The 18,261-nt window shown below is 32.2% G+C and overlaps 1 protein-coding gene across 2 annotated transcripts; it reads left to right on the top strand.

The window, feature by feature from the left end:
* The first annotated feature begins 5,624 nt into the window (after window positions 1-5,624).
* Window positions 5,625-14,854, top strand: LOC105321914 (multiple epidermal growth factor-like domains protein 9). 2 transcript variants are annotated; one of them, XM_034446590.2, is made up of 7 exons: window positions 5,625-5,860; window positions 6,579-7,076; window positions 7,307-7,492; window positions 7,856-8,083; window positions 9,365-9,517; window positions 9,870-9,989; window positions 11,567-14,854. In XM_034446590.2, exons 1-7 carry the CDS (start codon window positions 5,761-5,763, stop codon window positions 11,863-11,865), a joined length of 1,584 nt encoding a protein of 527 aa, XP_034302481.1. In that variant the 5' UTR covers window positions 5,625-5,760; the 3' UTR covers window positions 11,866-14,854. The 2 variants fall into 2 exon arrangements, with proteins under 2 accessions (XP_034302481.1, XP_034302482.1); XM_034446591.2 differs by having other exon boundaries at window positions 6,579-7,064.
* Window positions 14,855-18,261: the final 3,407 nt, after the last annotated feature.

Raw genomic sequence — 18,261 nt, forward strand, 5'->3', positions numbered from 1 at the left:
TGTCTTCTACAAATTACCAGCAGTGTCATTAAATGATATCGACGGACACTGCTATATAGACGCAAGAAGATAAAAAATGCTTGGTAAATCCCTAGGATTGGCACGCTATCTCGACATCACTTAGTTTGATTAAGGGATATTTTCTGTTATTGAATCGTTTCATTCCATACCCTACTGTTCCTAGAAGCTACACAATGGAGTCTTTCAGCTTACTAATCCTTTACCTTTCGTGAGATTTTCCCCATATAAATCCCTCTACATTTTTCTAGACAAAAGCCCGTATGTTTGCCATGCAAGGCAAAATGAGCTCTTTGTACAACTTTGTGGGATTTTTATTGTGTGTGTATGTAAAGCGATGTTGTAGACCACCATTTAAAGCTGTATTGTATCACAATAACGTTTTTAAAAATTCCGTATCCCCAGCGTTTCGCCCAGAGGTAGAAGAATATATGTTTATATAATGTAGGTAATAATATCGAATTGATTTTGCTAAGCAAAAACGAGTGCGCATCAGAACTGCTCAATACGACATATTGGCAGCAAATTTTTAAATATATAATAAATGCATGTAAAGTAGTTTATATCTATACTACTATATTAAAATAATAGACCCGAATTTTGGGTCTTTAATACCGAGAAATCGAAAGAATACTGTCTTATGTTTTATATATTTTAAACATCATGAGTACTTGAAGATTACCAATTTGTTTTTATTTTTCTCAGTTAAGCTTTGCTAATATTAATAATCAACGAAAATTCCTCGAAAATCCCGGAAATCACCTGGATTTTTTGGATTTTACAATCTTGGGCTTGCGCAATACATTCGCAGCTGCAATACATTCACGCTAACGGGATCTTTTGTTTATGTTTCCACAATTTCACATCTGTATGAACTAACTCAGAAATGATAAAACAAATACGCGTAAATTTCCATTGGTCTTTTGCTATATATTCTGTTCATATATATTAATGATTTCTTATGAGAGAAAGTATAAAATAACAAATACACATTTCAACTAAGTACTTACTTTTGTCTTCTTGATGACAACAAATATTTGTTTACATGCAAAAAAGTTACATTTATATTTGTTAGGTGAGCGAAGATAGAATATGTTTTATCGTAAAAATGAACAATGTCCTACGGACCTAGTTTTACAAAGAAAATACGAGTACGTTCGAAGAAAGGTGTTGGATTCTTCCATTCTATGGATTAAAATTTTTAGTTGAAAGGTATCTGCAGTCACAAAAAGGTTTGTTGTGATGAATTTGGCTGTTATTTTCAAGGCAACTTCATTAACTTTCTCCAAAATCGTTCCGGAGCGTTCTGCAATTTTCTGCTACATTACGGGTATAAGGGAGGCATTCTAACTGTGATGAGGGCCTTTCCCGAAACACAGTTAGATTATTCAAACTAAGGAATTGTGGTAATAAGAATATAAGCTAAAGTTGAATGAAATTACTTACATTCATGAACGTAAAGCGTTAGCGAACTAAATTATAACATCAAGATTGGTGGTTGGTAGACAGTTAAATTCCGATCAGTTACGCTTGATGGAGTTCTTTGATAACAATGTGAATAAATATTTTTATGATTTTATTTTAATATTTAAAAAATATCTTAAAGGGACTTGGGCACGATTTAAGATCAAAAATTTCATTTTTATTTTTTATGTATAAAATGATTTACTGGTGCATTTTAAATGATGGACCAAAATATTAAATGTTTAAGTCAAGTTAAAAGCGAGATATAGGTCTTTGATTAGGCCGTAATGTACAGGTGTCGGAATTTGGAACCACTTAATTTTGTTTAAAAAAGATATACACAGTTGTATATATATAATGTTGTACTCATGTCCCTAATGCGAGGGTATTCGACATATAAGCTTATAGCTTATGCTGGTCTTTATAAATATATATTTTTATAAACTAAAATTTTACTTATGAACAAAGGTCCACTCCACATTCGTTGTTTTTGGAAATCAATGAAGGAAATACGGTTTTGAGTTCAGTATTTCACTTACAAAATCGATTAAAAAGGAAGTCATTGCACATATGACAAAATAGGGGTAAAAGGTCAGTGGAAAAAATAATGTATTGTACATTAATAACTATTGAAAATGTACTGTTTAAAATATAAACTATCGAGTTATCGACCATAGCTATTGTACGGACCAAAATGAATAAAATCACATACCTTGTGCTAAGCTTGTCACATGGATTTGGGCAACTTCAGCAGACTTCGTACGTCTTCTCTTTAGCGGTTGCATATCAACATATTTATCGCGCGTGTCTACATAACTAAGTTGCATGTAAACATATTTATCTCGCATGTCAACATAAATAAGTAGCATGTTAACATAACAAAGTTGCATGTTGACATAAATAAGTTGCATGTCAACATATTCATCTTGCATGTCAACATAACTAAGTTGCGGTTCAACATATTTATCTCGCATGTCTACATAACAGAGCTGCATGTTGACACAACTAAGTTCAATGTCAACATATTTATCTCGCATGTCAACATAACTAAGTTGCATGTCAACATTTTTATCTCGCATGTCAATATAACTAAGTTGCATGTTGACATAAACAAGTTGCATGTAAACATAACTAAGTTGCATGTCAACATATTTATCTCGCATGTTAACATAACAAAGTTGCATGTTGACATAAATAAGTTGCATGTCAACATATTTATCTTGCATGTCAACATAAATAAGTTGCATGTCAATATATTTATCTTGCATGTCTACATAACAAAGTTGCATGTTGACATAAATAAGTTGCATGTCAACATATCTATCTCGAATGTCAACATAACTAAGTTGCATGTCAACATATTTATCTCGCATGTCAATATAACTAAGTTGCATGTTGACATAAACAAGTTGCATGTCAACATAACTAAGTTGCATGTCAACATATTTATCTCGCATGTCAACCAAAATAAGTTGCATGTCGACATAAATAAGTAGTATCTAGCATCTAAGTGTCACATGTGGCCAATATTGAAGATTTTTTGAAATTTTTTATAATTCTTATTTGATTGTAATTTTCTTGCATGTCAACATAGTTATGTTGCATGTTGACATAACTATCTTGCATGTCAACATATTTGATAGAAAAATACCTTGCACACAAGGGGCAGAGATATGCCACCATAGATTTCAGATAACTATATCTCTTTGTAATGTTATCATTTTATTTTAATTTGACTGTTTTACTTTTGTAGAAAGGTCAGGTCAAATTCAGTGTCTTTGAGATATTTAGAAGCATAATAGGAAATATTTAAAAAAGCTTAAATACAGCTTATTACTGTTTATACAAACATTTATAATTATCAAGTGCTGAAAATTTAAAGATGTCACATACATTGTCACATTTTGTTCTATAAAGTATGAGTGTGCGTTGGAACTCTTCCATTTAAAATGTTTTAAAATAGACAAGTAAATTAATTGTTAATTTCGCCTTTTTCTACAATTATAACTTCCGTAATTCTAAATACCGATCAATTTTTAAAAATTCTTTTGGCTTGAGCTAATTATTTTATACGATTACAAACTTATTTTGTCAGTATTTGTCCGGCAATTTTTTTTTTTTTTTTTTTTTTTGCATTTATTGACTCAGAGTTTCATAAAAACAAAAATAGCAATTTTCTGTATCTTTACAGCCTTACGTTAATTGCATTTGTGCATTTGATAACTTTTACAATAATGTATAATTAGTATTTACATGTTCTAAAATGTGTTAATCAGCTAGTCTTGTCATAGCTCCCGGTCTGAAAAAATTCGGATGGACCAGGTCGTCCATTCGAATTTTTTCAGACCGGGAGCTACAGACCTGCAGCTAGTCTTTTCAATAAATGCATTTCAATTTTTGGGTTCTCAGACGGTAAGGAAATGATGACGTTGGACTAACGTCGTAATGAAAATATAAGGTTTTGAGAAATCTTTTAAATCTGTTAAGTTGTTTGCCAAAAATTGGCCGAGAACACATACTGATTATCTTTTATGAATTGATTCATAATTATCTCCTCAGTTATTGTGTTGAGTATAATTAATTTCGTCTGAATCATTTAAAAGTTTGGAGCATAGTTTTGTAACGCGTTTCTCGACTAAGATGTGTGTTTTACTATATATTTCTTGAAATGGCGTTGCTTGATTTTATCAATGACACTTTGTTTGAAACACAGTAATATTATTACCGCGCAGACGAATCTTAAATGAATTTTAGAAATAAAACTCTGAACCCTATGGATCACGTGGACAAATTTTCAAGGTAGGTTTTCTCACAAGCAGGTAAACCCGCGAGCTACCTCTGCCAGTTTGAAAATAGCGTCAAATGATGTATGAAAATGACGTACAAGATTATGAAGTTTTGAAATGTTTAAAAAAAAAAACAACCAGTAAATATTCATATTTAAAAACTCAATGACAAAGTTTGGACATTTCTTACTCTGGGCCATGAGTACTTTCCGCTACTCTTTTAATAATACATTAAAATTTGAAGATGGGTGGATAAGGCGTGTAAAATGCCCATAGGCGGTCGGACAGGCTACTGAAAAATTAAAGTATCAATAAATCTGATGGGTTTTTTTTTAAATCATTTAAAACAATATATATTTAACGAATCATTGATTTGTAACCTATACGTATGTTCAATACTTGGAATATGTTGACTTAAACAGGCGTCTACGTATCAAAACCTGCAAATAGTGTCATTTTTTTGAACTTCTAGGCATTTTCTTTTATAGAGTGGGTCTGTGCTCCATATTTTTCTCATAGTCTAATTAAGGTCTATTGGAAAACAAACCGACTTCAATCAACAAAAACGTGGAGAGATGACCCACTATACATTAAAAATATCATTTTGTATCCCAACAACTGAACGTTTTGAAAAAATAATACAAGTCCGGTAGTCCGTGACCTTAGTCACACATAATATTTAAAAAGCCCACTTTGTTGTGTCTGAAATGGCTCAGTGGTTAGAGTACGTGGCATAAGCTAACCTTTTATATCTAGGGTTTTTATTTTACGCGTTCGATACCACCAAAATTTCCGACAATATTTTTTTTCCTCATTTTTTGTTAAATATATTAAAAACTGACTATAGTTAGAAAAATTGCTTTTGCAAAGTTGTATTATAATATATTTGAATAGATTTAATTGGGGAAAATAAATTTAAAATTGTATTTCACTACTAAACCGAATGGGCATTTGCGCCATCTTATTCCCCCATCTTCTTTTAGTTTATTTGATTATTTCTATGGAAAACATTCAAAACCGCTTTAAATTGATTAGAAATTTCATAACAAAGATTAAGATTTATAATATATATATAGAAACCCATTCAAAATACAAAAACGTTATTGTCCACGAACTTTTTGGACAACCGATTTGGTTTTGTTTTCTAACGATGTTGTTTCTCCACAATAATAGTAGGCTATTGTGTAGTAAACAATGAGATAATTAAGAATAAGATATTACATGTGCTGTACAGAAAATATACACTCTTAATTGCTGTTGTTATAAAAATTGACCATATTTATGTTAAATGTGTATAAACTAATTTTACAAACCTACGAGATTGACAAGAGTTAATTCCCTTTTGAAGAACTCTTTATTGTAGTAAGTCCGAAAAAGTAATATTACCTGAGGCAGAAAAAAATGTTATATACCTGTAAATACCAAGATATGATACGGTAAAACGTATAGCACTGTTGATACTATTCTAAGAATGTAGGGATAATCAGAAGAAATGAGTGATTTGATCTTATACCAGCTTATATTTTCCGTTCTTTTGATCTGGTCTCCGTGTCGTTGTTTACCAGACAGAGAGAAAGATATAGAAAGTCCAGGTGAGTCGAATTTATTATGAAAATGTGATCAGGAGAACATCTGGATTATTTGACTCACATATCTAGAAAAATTTAATTTATATAGAAAGTGCTAATACAAATCAATCTAAAACAAGTAGTAAACTAATCCTCTAAATATATTGAGAACTAGAATTGGGACCAATAATTAGAATAAATCAAATGGGTGCAGGAATTGTGATGGAGTTTACAATTGATACAGAGTACCAACAAAATTGTTTTTGCAAAAATTATTGTAAATCTGAATGAAAACAGATAAAAAGCAACACTTGGTGGACAAGAAATTTTATAATACTCTATAACCCTATAAATCATATTGTCTGTTGTGTTTTATAATAGATATATATATATATATATATATATATATATATATATATATATATATATATATATATATATATATATATATATATATATATATATATATATATATATATGTGTGTGTGTGTATCTGATGGTTGTGTGTAAGACTGCAAGTTGTAAGTAAACATAACTTTAGCATGTTTACTGTAATTTAATGCCTTTAGCTACATGTACAAGTAAAATAGAAGTTTTGTAAGTCTTTGTTAAGAGAACATGTTTTCCACTTAAAACCCTGTCGCAATACAAGTTTTTATTTAGTAAAATGTTCTTAATTATCAAATCCAGTAGTAAAAATTCACCAGACATTAACTGTATTTTGTCTCCTTTTATATTTCAGGTCATGTAGTACTTCAACCACCCGGTAATTTATCTACAGTGTATGTAGGAGATGGGGACATATATTTCTATTGGAGCCCTCCCCAAAATTACCCAACTCATAAGCCAGTAAACCTTTCTGGGTCTGACGAGTACAAGATCAGCTCTACAGATAATGTACATTTCTCTGACTCAGGAACCTGGCTTGAAAAACAGAGTATAGCAGAGAAAGACATGAACTGGGCATTTAAATTCTTCTCTCTCTCAGGTTTCAGTTCTGAAAATTTAGATGCCCAGAATTCCCCAGACCTAGCTCCTCAAATGAATAAGACTTTAGAGGAACATATTATTCAAGAAAATTTGACTCCAGAGCAGTTGGCTAAAATTTCAAAACACTACAAGAGCAAAAATGTATCTGAATTACCTGAGTGGTTTAAGAAAAAAATAGTTCCAAGGGAACATGCAGGGATTCTTTTGTACACCATTATCTGGCAAGAAATGGAAAATGGTGAGACTCTTGGTAAGGAATCATTTACTGTAGATTCCTTATTTTATGCAAAATTTTGTTATGATTTTATATAGTTTCTATATGGCTCAAAAATAGCTGTTAGATTTTAAAATCCAAGAAAATTTTACATAGATATTAATTCTTTGCGTTCAGTAGCTCAGTGATGCTGTTACATGTATATTGAACTAAAAGAACCCTGCAAAATTATGCTTTCATTCTGATTACTGATTCTTTATTGAAAGGTGAAGTTTGGAATGACACTGTGGAACCATCTAAATTAGACTACCACATCAAGGGCCTAAAAGCCCAGACAAACTATAGCATATGTGTAGAGGTCATGTACTACTCTTTTACAACACTCCGCAGTGAATATTTGGAGATTGAGACAAACAGAAACTTCTCATTGATACCCCCTGGAGACCATAAAGGTGAGGTGGGCCTTTACAGCGCAGTGAAGGTTGGAGGTTTCTTTAGCCATATCTAGTTTGGGATTGTCAAATCTCTGGTTTGAATTGACCAAACCAATATGACTCAATTCATAGCACTTAATAATTTTTTACTTTTATAGCTACATTTGTACCACATATATTTATAATAAATTATTCATGAAGAATATTGCAAGTTAAAAATGCAACTTAGATATGAGATGACGTTACTTTACAATGATACGTGTATTATAAAATTGTACTAATACATGTACTTATGTTTATATAACTTTTAAAAGGAATATGTATATACATTTTGTAAATTGTATAATTATTAATGAATATTTTCATGCCATTTTTTATAAGATAACTGTCACTGCGACAAGATGGGTACAGTAAATGATGATCCTGATCATCCAGGTTGCAGAACTCATTTCTTTGGGTCAATGAGTCTGAAGCTGTGCCAGTGTCAGGAGGGGTACTCCGGCATGTACTGTCACATCTGTCGCCCTGGGTACTATAGATTAGGACCAAATATGCCTTGTAACAAATGTCCATGTGATATCAAGAAATCAAATGGCTATTGTCATTTTCGTAAGTATACACATAATTTTGCAACATTTTTTTGAAAAAATATCCATCTATGTACATGTACATGTATATACAATGTATTATCATGTATATTTTTAAAATGCTTGTGTTGGAGCAAGAATTGGATAAACATAACCCTCTTTAACAATTAGGTCTGTTATCCTTATGATATGAAATTCAAATATATTCCAAGCAATATTAATATTAGATAGATTTTATGCTACAGGGTATTATGTATATATTATATTGATTTATACCCTGATCTGGTTCATACTTTACACACTGTATAAATACATGTATTGTTGCCTTATTTAATACATATGGATATGGGTTGCTGTTCATTCCTTGTTTGTAGCTCACTTGAGTTTTTCTGATCCTTTTGTCCAGCATTTTTCTCGCTATAGATATGTCTGATTCTTGATTTGTAAACTTTTAACAGTTTTGCTTCATCTCCAGAACCACTAGGCCAAACTCGGCAATAACTCCTTAGGTAAAGGGAAATAAAAATAAAAATGGCCACACCCTCATTTAAGGAGAGATACTGTAAAAGCAGAAATATTTGTGGAGGATTTAATTTTGTTTCATTTCATTGGTAGTATAAATCAACGAAATTAAATCCATGACGAACTTTTAACCAAAGTATAAATGAATACAAAGAGATTACGATACGATGAAATTAAATGCTGACGGAATTTTATTTGGTTCAAAAACAACAAAATTTTGATCCAACGAAAATATGAACTTCTACAGTAATTTAGAAGAATTATTGATTGCTAGCGCGTATTTGTTGACTTTTTAAAAAACAACTTTTTGCCAAAAAAAGTGAAAATTGTATGGAAATATCCAATGGTAGTGTAGGTCCAAGTTTGTTCTAATCATGGTCTTCAGTGGTAGGGCAGAGCTGTAATTGGTTTGAATTTTACATGAATTTAACTACAGGAAAAATCTGAAATAATTTTCTCCAAAACCAACTGGCAAGAAAACTGAGACTTGTGGCAAAACATCCTCAGGTGGTGTAGATTTCATTTTTTACAATCATGATCCCCAGGGTAGGGGGACCAAATTGGATATCACATTATTGAAAAGAAGTTGTTCCAGGTGTTAGAATTGTTATACAAATACATACAAAGATTGATGTGAGTCTGTGTGTGATCGGATTGGTGTAATTTTAGTCAATTTGTAGATTACGATACACATTCTTACTTGATATAGCAAAAGCATCAGGATACATATCTCCATATTTTATCCAAGCAATGCAGCTAAACTGATTTGTTTGTGTTTTAGGGGAGGGCTACCTGTTTTGTGATACCTGTAACGAGGGCTATGGAGGGAATCTGTGCCAGACCTGTGCCAAGGGCTACTACAGACCAGGGGGTAGTGCTTATTGTACCAGGTGCAACTGTCACGGAAACACTGATTTCTGTCAAGACATCACAGGTTCACTTTAATTATTAATTTGAAAAAAATTTACATACTATTTTCCAGGTATCCAATACTTTCATATTTGGAAAATATGAGGAGTTCCAAGATCACAATATTTGGTATTTGGTGAATAAAGTTTATAATCATATGTTTGATTAAAATCAGTCTTACAATACTTAAAAAACTTGATATTACCTATGTTCCAAATATTCTCATATTTACGTGTTAATTATTTTATTCTTTTTTTCAAATTCAGAAAGATTTTGGTTTATTTGTCAAGATTGTTTTGAAAAAAAGAGAAGAAATGTACAGTTTATAGTTTAGAGCCAATTGATCATTACAAGCATGTATTATTTTTTTTAAACAGGAGAATGCATTGGATGTAGGCACAACACAGCAGGGTTTAACTGCAATCGATGTGCACATGGATATGTGAATATTAGGAAGACTGGCCATCTCACCAGTTGTGTACATGCAGATACTGCCAGTAAGTATATACATATTCTGTATCATTTGAAGCAGTTACTAGAAGAGCTACACCCTCTTTCTACTAGAGAAATGAAATGTAATATCCTCAAAACCTTTTAGCTCAGCAGAGCTAAGGCTTTAGTGAGCTTTTATGATCAAAATTTGTCTGTTGTCTGTTTTGTTGTTGTGTTTGTCATTGTTGTCAGCCTCCCAAACTTTTCACATTTTCATCATTTTCTCCAGATTTAACCAAACTTAGCATGAAACTTTTTGAGTTAGGGAAATATAAGGTGGTTAGATAAGGCCGTAAAAAATTGATTACTTGGTTCTCGTGCCAATTCTAAAACAGATGTGGCAAGGCAGTGCTTTTTCTTTTTATTTCATAAAAAAAGGATGCAAGAGTTTTTTTTTTTATTTTCACAAGTTACAGTGACTGTTTTTATCATAATAAAGAAGCACATGAATAGTTACCTTACATTGAATGTGGCTGTCTTAGAAGCTCAAACTAAGTGAGAGAAAAAACAAAATCATCATGTTCTACAACTTCAACACTCTTAGGTTTGAAAGAGCTCTGTGTTTAAGCATTACCTGTATTTAATGTCAAGAATAATAAAAGCTCAGGACTCCCCTCCTATAAGCATTTGAAGTTAAACCTTGCTCTTGTTCAAATCTACTATAAAATCATTGCTGTTGTGGTCATAACTTTAGCAAAGGGTCTAGTTACTAGATTAGGCAGCCATTTGCAATTTGTTAAAATTTAATCTCCTATATCAGTTTTTTTTCATCAGTACTCGCAAGGCCATTTGAGATAATTCATTTTATTCATTTACAGCTTAATATGCAATGTTAAATCAGATGTAGGCAGGCTTGAGAACCAAGGAATTAATTTTTTATGGCCCACATAGCCGCACCCTCTTCCAAGGGGAGATAATTGAACATTTGTTAACATTTTTGAAAATAATCTTATCAAAAACCATTTATTCAAGAGGATTGAACTCATATGGAAGCTTCCTTAGGTAATGTAGATTAAAGATTGTTCAAATCATGATCCCTTGGGTAGGATGGGGCCACAAACTTTGAATTTTGAACTTTGACATAATAATCAAAAGGAGAAAAATCTTTAGCATGAGAATATATGTTGAGAAATTCCTTAAAGTCTTAATTAAAATGATAAACTCTTCTAAATTATAGTTATTTTGTATTTTATATATTGATATTGTATTAATTATCAGATTAGTGGCTATTGTTGGTCAGATGAGTGATGTGTGATGAGGTCCCTGGGTCTCGTTTTGAGTTGTTAGATTTGGTACTTCACAAAGAGTTTGTGATTAAAAGGATTTATAACTTAGTTTTAAATTCACTTCAAGCTGTATATCTATTTTGTCTTAGTAATATATAAAATCTAGATTCATACATCATTCTAAAATATAATGTATTACACCATAAAACTTGGCTCTTTTGGAAATCCAAGCCCGTATGAATTTGTCCCTCCTTTACAAAGTGTATTTCCCATTGTATATGTAATTTCAAATGGTTTAACTTATTTTTGTGCTTATGATTGCAAGTTTTAAAATTAAACATGCTTGCATAATTCAGAGCAAATGCAAGAGAAGAACAAGCCTTCGGTGGGTTCAGGGGCCATAGCAGGGATCTGTGTGACTGTTATCGTGGTGATTGGTCTCATCATTGGCGTGGTTATCTACAAGCGGTACTGGAGGTACCCCACAGCCCGGCCATTCTGGACTGTGGAACTCAAGGACGACCATGAGGGCATTTGCTTCAGCAGCGTGCCTGAGGATGAACTGGTGGCCATTACAGCAAGAGAGGAAGAGGAAGAGAGAAAGCGCGGAAAATCAGGCTCCCAGCCATACACAAAGCTCAGAGAAAACATTTGATTCTTACACATTCCACAGGTTATAGCCTGAATACTTATTATTTGATACACGTTGATATTGTAAAAGTTACAGCAAAGGAATGAGAATTCTCTTCAGTGCCAAGGCAAAGCAAAAAGGCTTTTTCATTGGCAAAGAGAAAAAAATTGTTACATTTAGTAGCTCTATAGAACTAGTAGTATCTATCTTCAATTATTATAATGGAATGCTATGCATTATTGCTATGATTTTATTTGCCTGGTCCTTGTGGGTATTCTTGAAGGATCTGAGTTTCTTGTTTTTATTAGTAGTTTTTGTAGATTAAGCTACTGCTTATGATGCCAGAATCAAGTGTCACTGTTTTAGGTAAAACTAAATTTGATTTGAATATATGTAATTGGCCTTTTTTTGTTCTGTTTTATTGGTATAACAGGGTATAGATGTTGCCTTTTCACGTTTCCTTCTACTTGTATATGTGAAAACAGAGAATTGACACAAATGCTTATATAATTGTTGTTGAACTGTGAGAAACAAGTAGCTATTGTATTTTTTACACCCCAATTCACACACAGTTGTTTGTACCTGTTAGTCATACACTGAAGCTTGGTTTAGGTACATTGGCATTTTGTTCAGGTATTTAAGAAATTTTGATATTAATTTGAAAATAAATTGAAAAGGCTATACACTGTATTTACATAATGATAGATTGTTCACATTTTAACACATGCATGATTCCATTATATGCAAAATATGAGAAAAGATATAAATATTGTATCAAATTTATAATTGACTCCTAGAAATTACCAATAGATTAAATTTTATTTTATACAGCCTCTATTTGGTGAAAAAAAATTGTTGTCAAAATGAATGTTAGTGATTTGTAATTTAAATATCTAGTCAATTTCAAATTTGTCTCAGTTATACCCAGTTTTTCACTTTTAAATTCACTGTAATTTTGCCTTTTATCATTTACTGTCAGTTGTTTTGTTATTTGTACATGTATTTGAAAATCAAAACTTCTCTCTAGCTTATCTGACTAAAATCAAAAATCTAAATCAATGTTTATCCTTTGAGGCCGGTTGAGTAATTCTTTACAATAAATATGTATGGATATAATTTAAATAGATAATATATAAGCAGAAAAAAGAGTCAGCTAGTACTTCTTTTTCTCCATGGTAAGAGATACAGTCAAACCTGGTTACAGTGAACAAGCTTAAAATGAATTGATGCTTACAGTGAAGCAATTTTTATTCCTTGTGACTTTATTACATGTTGTAAACTTGAAGGATATAACGAATTACGCTTACAAAAAAGCAAAATGGCCCGTCCCAGGCACTTCGTAATAACCGTGTTTTACAGTATAGAGAACTTTCCTCTCTTATGTAGTGTACATTTCACACCCTGATGTAGCTACCGGTATATGTGCCTTGCAAATGTCATGCATGTATTGCCTTTTTTAATTTTTTGTTTTATAATTGATTATATTATGCTAGTAGTTGTAACAGACTCCAGTTATTCTGCAGGGATCAACCTTGTGCTTCATCACTGTCATCTTTTGATTAAGGGACCAATGATATAATTGATGATCATTTATAGTGATTGCATTTTATACATGTAATTATGTGATTTTTTTTACAATCTTTATTAGTTTTCAATTGTTAATTTTTTCACTTTGAATTTGTAGATATTTTGTTGTTTTGAAGCAAACATATTTACAATCTAGCTAGTTTTGATGTAGGATTCTGTCATATTATTTGCTATGGTTGTTCTGATTTTTCATTTCATATATAATCAGATAGCCATATTTTCTTATCATTTCGATTCTTCATGTAAATATTACACCAGAAACAAGTAATGAAAACTTTTTAAAATATGATATTGATGAAATGTAAATCAGGTGTTAATACATGCGAGTCATTTCTTGGACTTTTCTTAGATTTTTCTTTTACCCATATGAACTATTGATAAATATTTCTTGCCAATGATAATTTTAAAAAAAACAGACAAATAAGCATGGTTGGTGCCATATACGTTGTTGAATCTTAGGTTTTTATTGGTTTGTTTAGATTTATTACACAATTTAAGTCTAAATCCTGGGGGGGGGGAGGAGTTTTCAGGGTTTTTTTTATCAGACTCCAGGATCATGAAGCAGTCTTTGACTTAATTAAGTCAAAAATTGTACACTGTCTTAACATCTCTTGATTGAAAACAAAATTTATAAAATTAAATTGCAATTGAAATAACATTGTTAATTACAAATTTCAATTGTCATATTTTGATTAACAATCATTCTATGACTGACTAAAATTTTGACTAAAATCTGAAATTGTGTTTCAAGATCCTGAGGCCCAGATGTCATGTGTGCTAAGCTGTTGTTGGTCATAGATTTACATGTACATGTACCAAGTAGTTGTTGTTTATTTTTACTGTTAAACTTAGTCAATGTCATTGCAACAGCTTTGCAATTTTATACATTTATAATTTTTTTTAATTAACGTGATATGCATTATTTACATTATTTAGAACATATCATTTTATTTAAGGTAAGGGGAAAAGAAATGTAATCATCACATGTATTACATTGTACATCAAGGCCTTCAAATGTAATGTAATTTTTGCACTTTTTTCATCAAATGAATGTTCTAATTTTTATCAATTGGAGATTTTAACTTTAAAATGAAATGTTACTAATTGTTCAATTTGTTTGAATATGAAGCAGCTTTTGCAATATTTTATCTTCAATTAGCTCCCATGTGTTCTTCTGTAAATAAATGTTTAAGGAAATCCAGGTTTACATTTTAATTTTATGCAAATTCTTTTAATAATTGAGCAGATGGGTACTGCTTAGTGATAAGTCCATTTATTATAATAAAGTTCAAAGTTTGTTGAGGCCAACTGATGCTAAAAATAGTGTTCAGGTCTAAGGGAAGATAATCACTGCTTACTTAAAAATGTCTTACATTTGAAACCATTTTGTACAGTTTATGGCTTAATTAAATGTTACACAAATTTGTCTTTTATTTTGTGTCTTCTTTCAGCAGAGTAAAACTCTTGAACTTTTAAATTCACTGCTGCATGAATTTGAGCTCTGAATTCTTATTCACAATGTTAAAATTAAAAATGGGAACAAGCCTATCTTAGCTGACTTAAAACACACCTGTATTAACTTGTTCGTTAAAACACATACTTGCACTCATTCCTTAATGAAACCATCTCTAAAATTGAGCCTCATTCACCTAATATTTCTAGTGAACAATGATTCAAAGTATTTTTATTTTATTATTGTAATCATGAAAGTTATCAGAAATTAATCATGATTACAGGCTCTTTTAAAAGAGTAATCGATTAAATTACGATTACTTGTAATCACAAAAACGGATGATTTCTGATTACTCAGCAACCTTTAATTGATGACTACTGATTACGATTACCCCATCTCTGATGCTTTATCGATGACTTGTGACTGTTTTGCACACGTTATACAAAGGAGTTCTAGCCCTTCTATCTATTCGCTGCTTGCAGAAAAATAACCTTATTGGCTAACCTGAGCCAAAGCCTGAGAGCTCCAATAAGCTTTTTTCTGATAAAAATTTTCCGATGTCTGTCATTGTCTTCGTAAGCTTTTCACAGTTTCCTCCTCTTCTTCAAATTAAATGGGTCAATTTCAACCAAACTCCATACAGAGCAACCTGTGGTAAAGGGGTATCAAGTTTTTCAAATGAAGGGGCCTTTAAATGGTTTTAAAAGGGAAGATACAAGGTGATTTAGAACAATCGAAATTGTTTTGGCAATTTTAAGAAATCGTAATCTTACGATAAATAGAATCGAAAAACTTACGTCGAAGCACCTAAAGGTAGGATGGACAAAATGGAGATAATGTGTTTATATAGCTGCGACTTGTAATAAAATTGTGCAAGTATTGATATTCATACCAAGGCGTGATTAAACACTGCTCCAATGTTACTCCCTCAGTAATTATAAATCCAATTGGTAAGGAGGGCGTTTCTATCAGTCTTGGTACACAATCATATCTTTATCCCTGTACTTAGAATAATCACTAGTAAGTGTAATTTGAGAAAAAAAAACAAAATGTCCACAATCTGTGAAGATATGGAGACAAAAAGAGATAAGTTTGAATGAATCAAAACCTGGAACCATTCAGAAAAAGGCTGCGAGGAAAATTCATTCGGATACTGTTCTTGTAAAGTATGCCCCCTACAAAAGCCAGTTTCTTTTGGAAAATTTACTCTTGAGATGGATTTTCCATCAGAACTTTGGCTGTAGGATAGGATTTTCGCAAAGATATTCCATACCAATGTCAATTTCCTAGGGAAGAGGAGCCTTATCCGATAGTAAGAAGGAAATAGTATGATCCCTTGGAGCAATTCATGGGGGGTGGGGGGGGGGGGGCGCGAAAACAACCATAACATAACATGAACTACAGATTTCTCAAATATAGAAAACAATTTTCTCAGATGATGTTTTTGATATAAGGAAAGCTTGGTCAAATGTTGTGGAATACTAGTATTCTAAAGATAAAGAGGTTAGAAAAAATGTGTGTTAATTAAATGTCATTTTTTTCACGAAGGAATGAAAAAAAAACAAGCTTTAAAATTAAGCTGGGCGATTACAATTATTATTGAATATTCAAATAGAACGTATAATCTCTATTTCTTTTTTTCGTTTTTTAGAAACCCATATTTTCATGTACGATATGTAATTTGGCTGTATATGGGTGGGCTTAAAAAATACATCACTAACTACAGTTAATTACGATTACCTCTATACTCTGTAAAATAAAGGAGTTACCAGGTATTAGAGTTAAAAATCCCTCACGTGAGTTGAATTTTGTTTCCTCATCCGTTATATATGTACAATTGTGTTCTCATTCTTATATTTGACATGTTTGGAGAAGATACATGCCGTTTTAATTAATGACACATTATTTAGAAATAACCTGTGGATTTGGAATTCGTAAAACATCACTATTCTTCTTCCTTTCTTTCTTGCTTTTTTAATATCACGAAATGTACTATTCATGCCATACTGTATTTTGTTTAGATTAGGTTCAGTTTCTATATTTGTCAGTCTGTTCATGGCACTGGGGACAAGGCTTGGTCATATTTTCTAACTTTGTCTCTATTCCTGTTTATGACAGGCATATTCACACGTGCTTCAAACATGCTGATGAACTAAGAAGGAAATCGGATTCATTTCACAAAATTATCAACATACAAAGTCTCCTATTGAGAACTTTGTTAGTCGAGCCAACATTTGGAATTTAAGTCGAAGTATTAAAAACCCAGAAGAGGCTTGGCTGAAGTCGATGGTTTAATATGGTATCATTGATTAAGAAGAATTAAGACCCGTCGCAGATGGCTAAAGGAGGATTTCCTGGACAACAGAACTATTTGTCTCCCATCACAACGGTGTCTATACGAGGACACGTGCGTCTGTGCATCTTTATTAGGTCTCCATATACAGACTTTGACTGCCAATGGGTGTACATGTACATGTATTAATCTCGGCCGCCTTCCACCAAAATATACGACCAGCCACGTACATGAAGCATCGTTTTAAAAAGGGCAGACTTGTCACTAAAATTGACGATCAAAAAATAAAATTAACAAACCTAATTCCCGCAATCTGCAAAGAAAGGGGAAGGGGAGGGTCTCAAACTGTGATCTACGGTAATCGTATATTAAAATTATTATTGATGTAAAGCATCAATGTCCGAATTAATTCAGTTGTTCAGCACGCATTTTTAATATTAAAAAAAATCGAAAGCTGGGCAAATTTTTATACTCTGCTTGTGAACGCAGTGATACCAAACTAAGAAATCTCCATCCATTAAATCTCTAAGAATATGATATGCATATGATCCATGTATAATCATACCATCGTTACCGGTCAATTAATCAATAAAAAATTTCTGTTTCGGCAAAAAATTATCAATCCTTCCAAATGTCTGACTGTTTTTCTGTGATTTCAGACGAAGGCAGATGCTTCCAGCCATTGTAGTTTTATTTTGGTTGTTTTTTTTTTCGGGGGGGGGGGTGCTGATTTTCCGAATTTTTTATGTAAAACTTTTCCTAACTGCCTCACTGGGATGGAATGGTGCAATTTGTTTATATAACACATTCATTAGACATAATTGTCAGCTTGTATTTAACGATTCCTGTAGATTTATGAAAGTAAACGATGCTGGTTGATTGACATAGACACGGGAGCAGGCTGGGAGCCAGAATTTTCCCAAGGAATGGGGTCCACCCCAATAACCCTAACCCCCTACAACACCCAAACAAACAAAAAAAAACCCCAGGAATACCAACTTTGGTTCAGCAATTAAAAAAGGAAAAAGTCTACCCCCCCCCCCCCCACACACACACACACTCCCGGGGACCCCTACACCCTCAACTC

The sequence above is a fragment of the Magallana gigas genome, chromosome 2 (assembly GCF_963853765.1).
Source record: "Magallana gigas chromosome 2, xbMagGiga1.1, whole genome shotgun sequence".
In the NCBI taxonomy this organism is placed as follows: domain Eukaryota; kingdom Metazoa; phylum Mollusca; class Bivalvia; order Ostreida; family Ostreidae; genus Magallana; species Magallana gigas.

Bases quoted from the DNA above. Each gene is read 5' to 3' on its own strand.
- LOC105321914 (XM_034446590.2), top strand. From the start codon at position 5,761: ATGAGTGATTTGATCTTATACCAGCTTATATTTTCCGTTCTTTTGATC. The intron at 8,084-9,364 runs GTAAGTATACAC...TTTGTGTTTTAG, and splicing joins AAATGGCTATTGTCATTTTC to GGGAGGGCTACCTGTTTTGT. The intron at 9,518-9,869 runs GTTCACTTTAAT...TTTTTTAAACAG, and splicing joins TTTCTGTCAAGACATCACAG to GAGAATGCATTGGATGTAGG.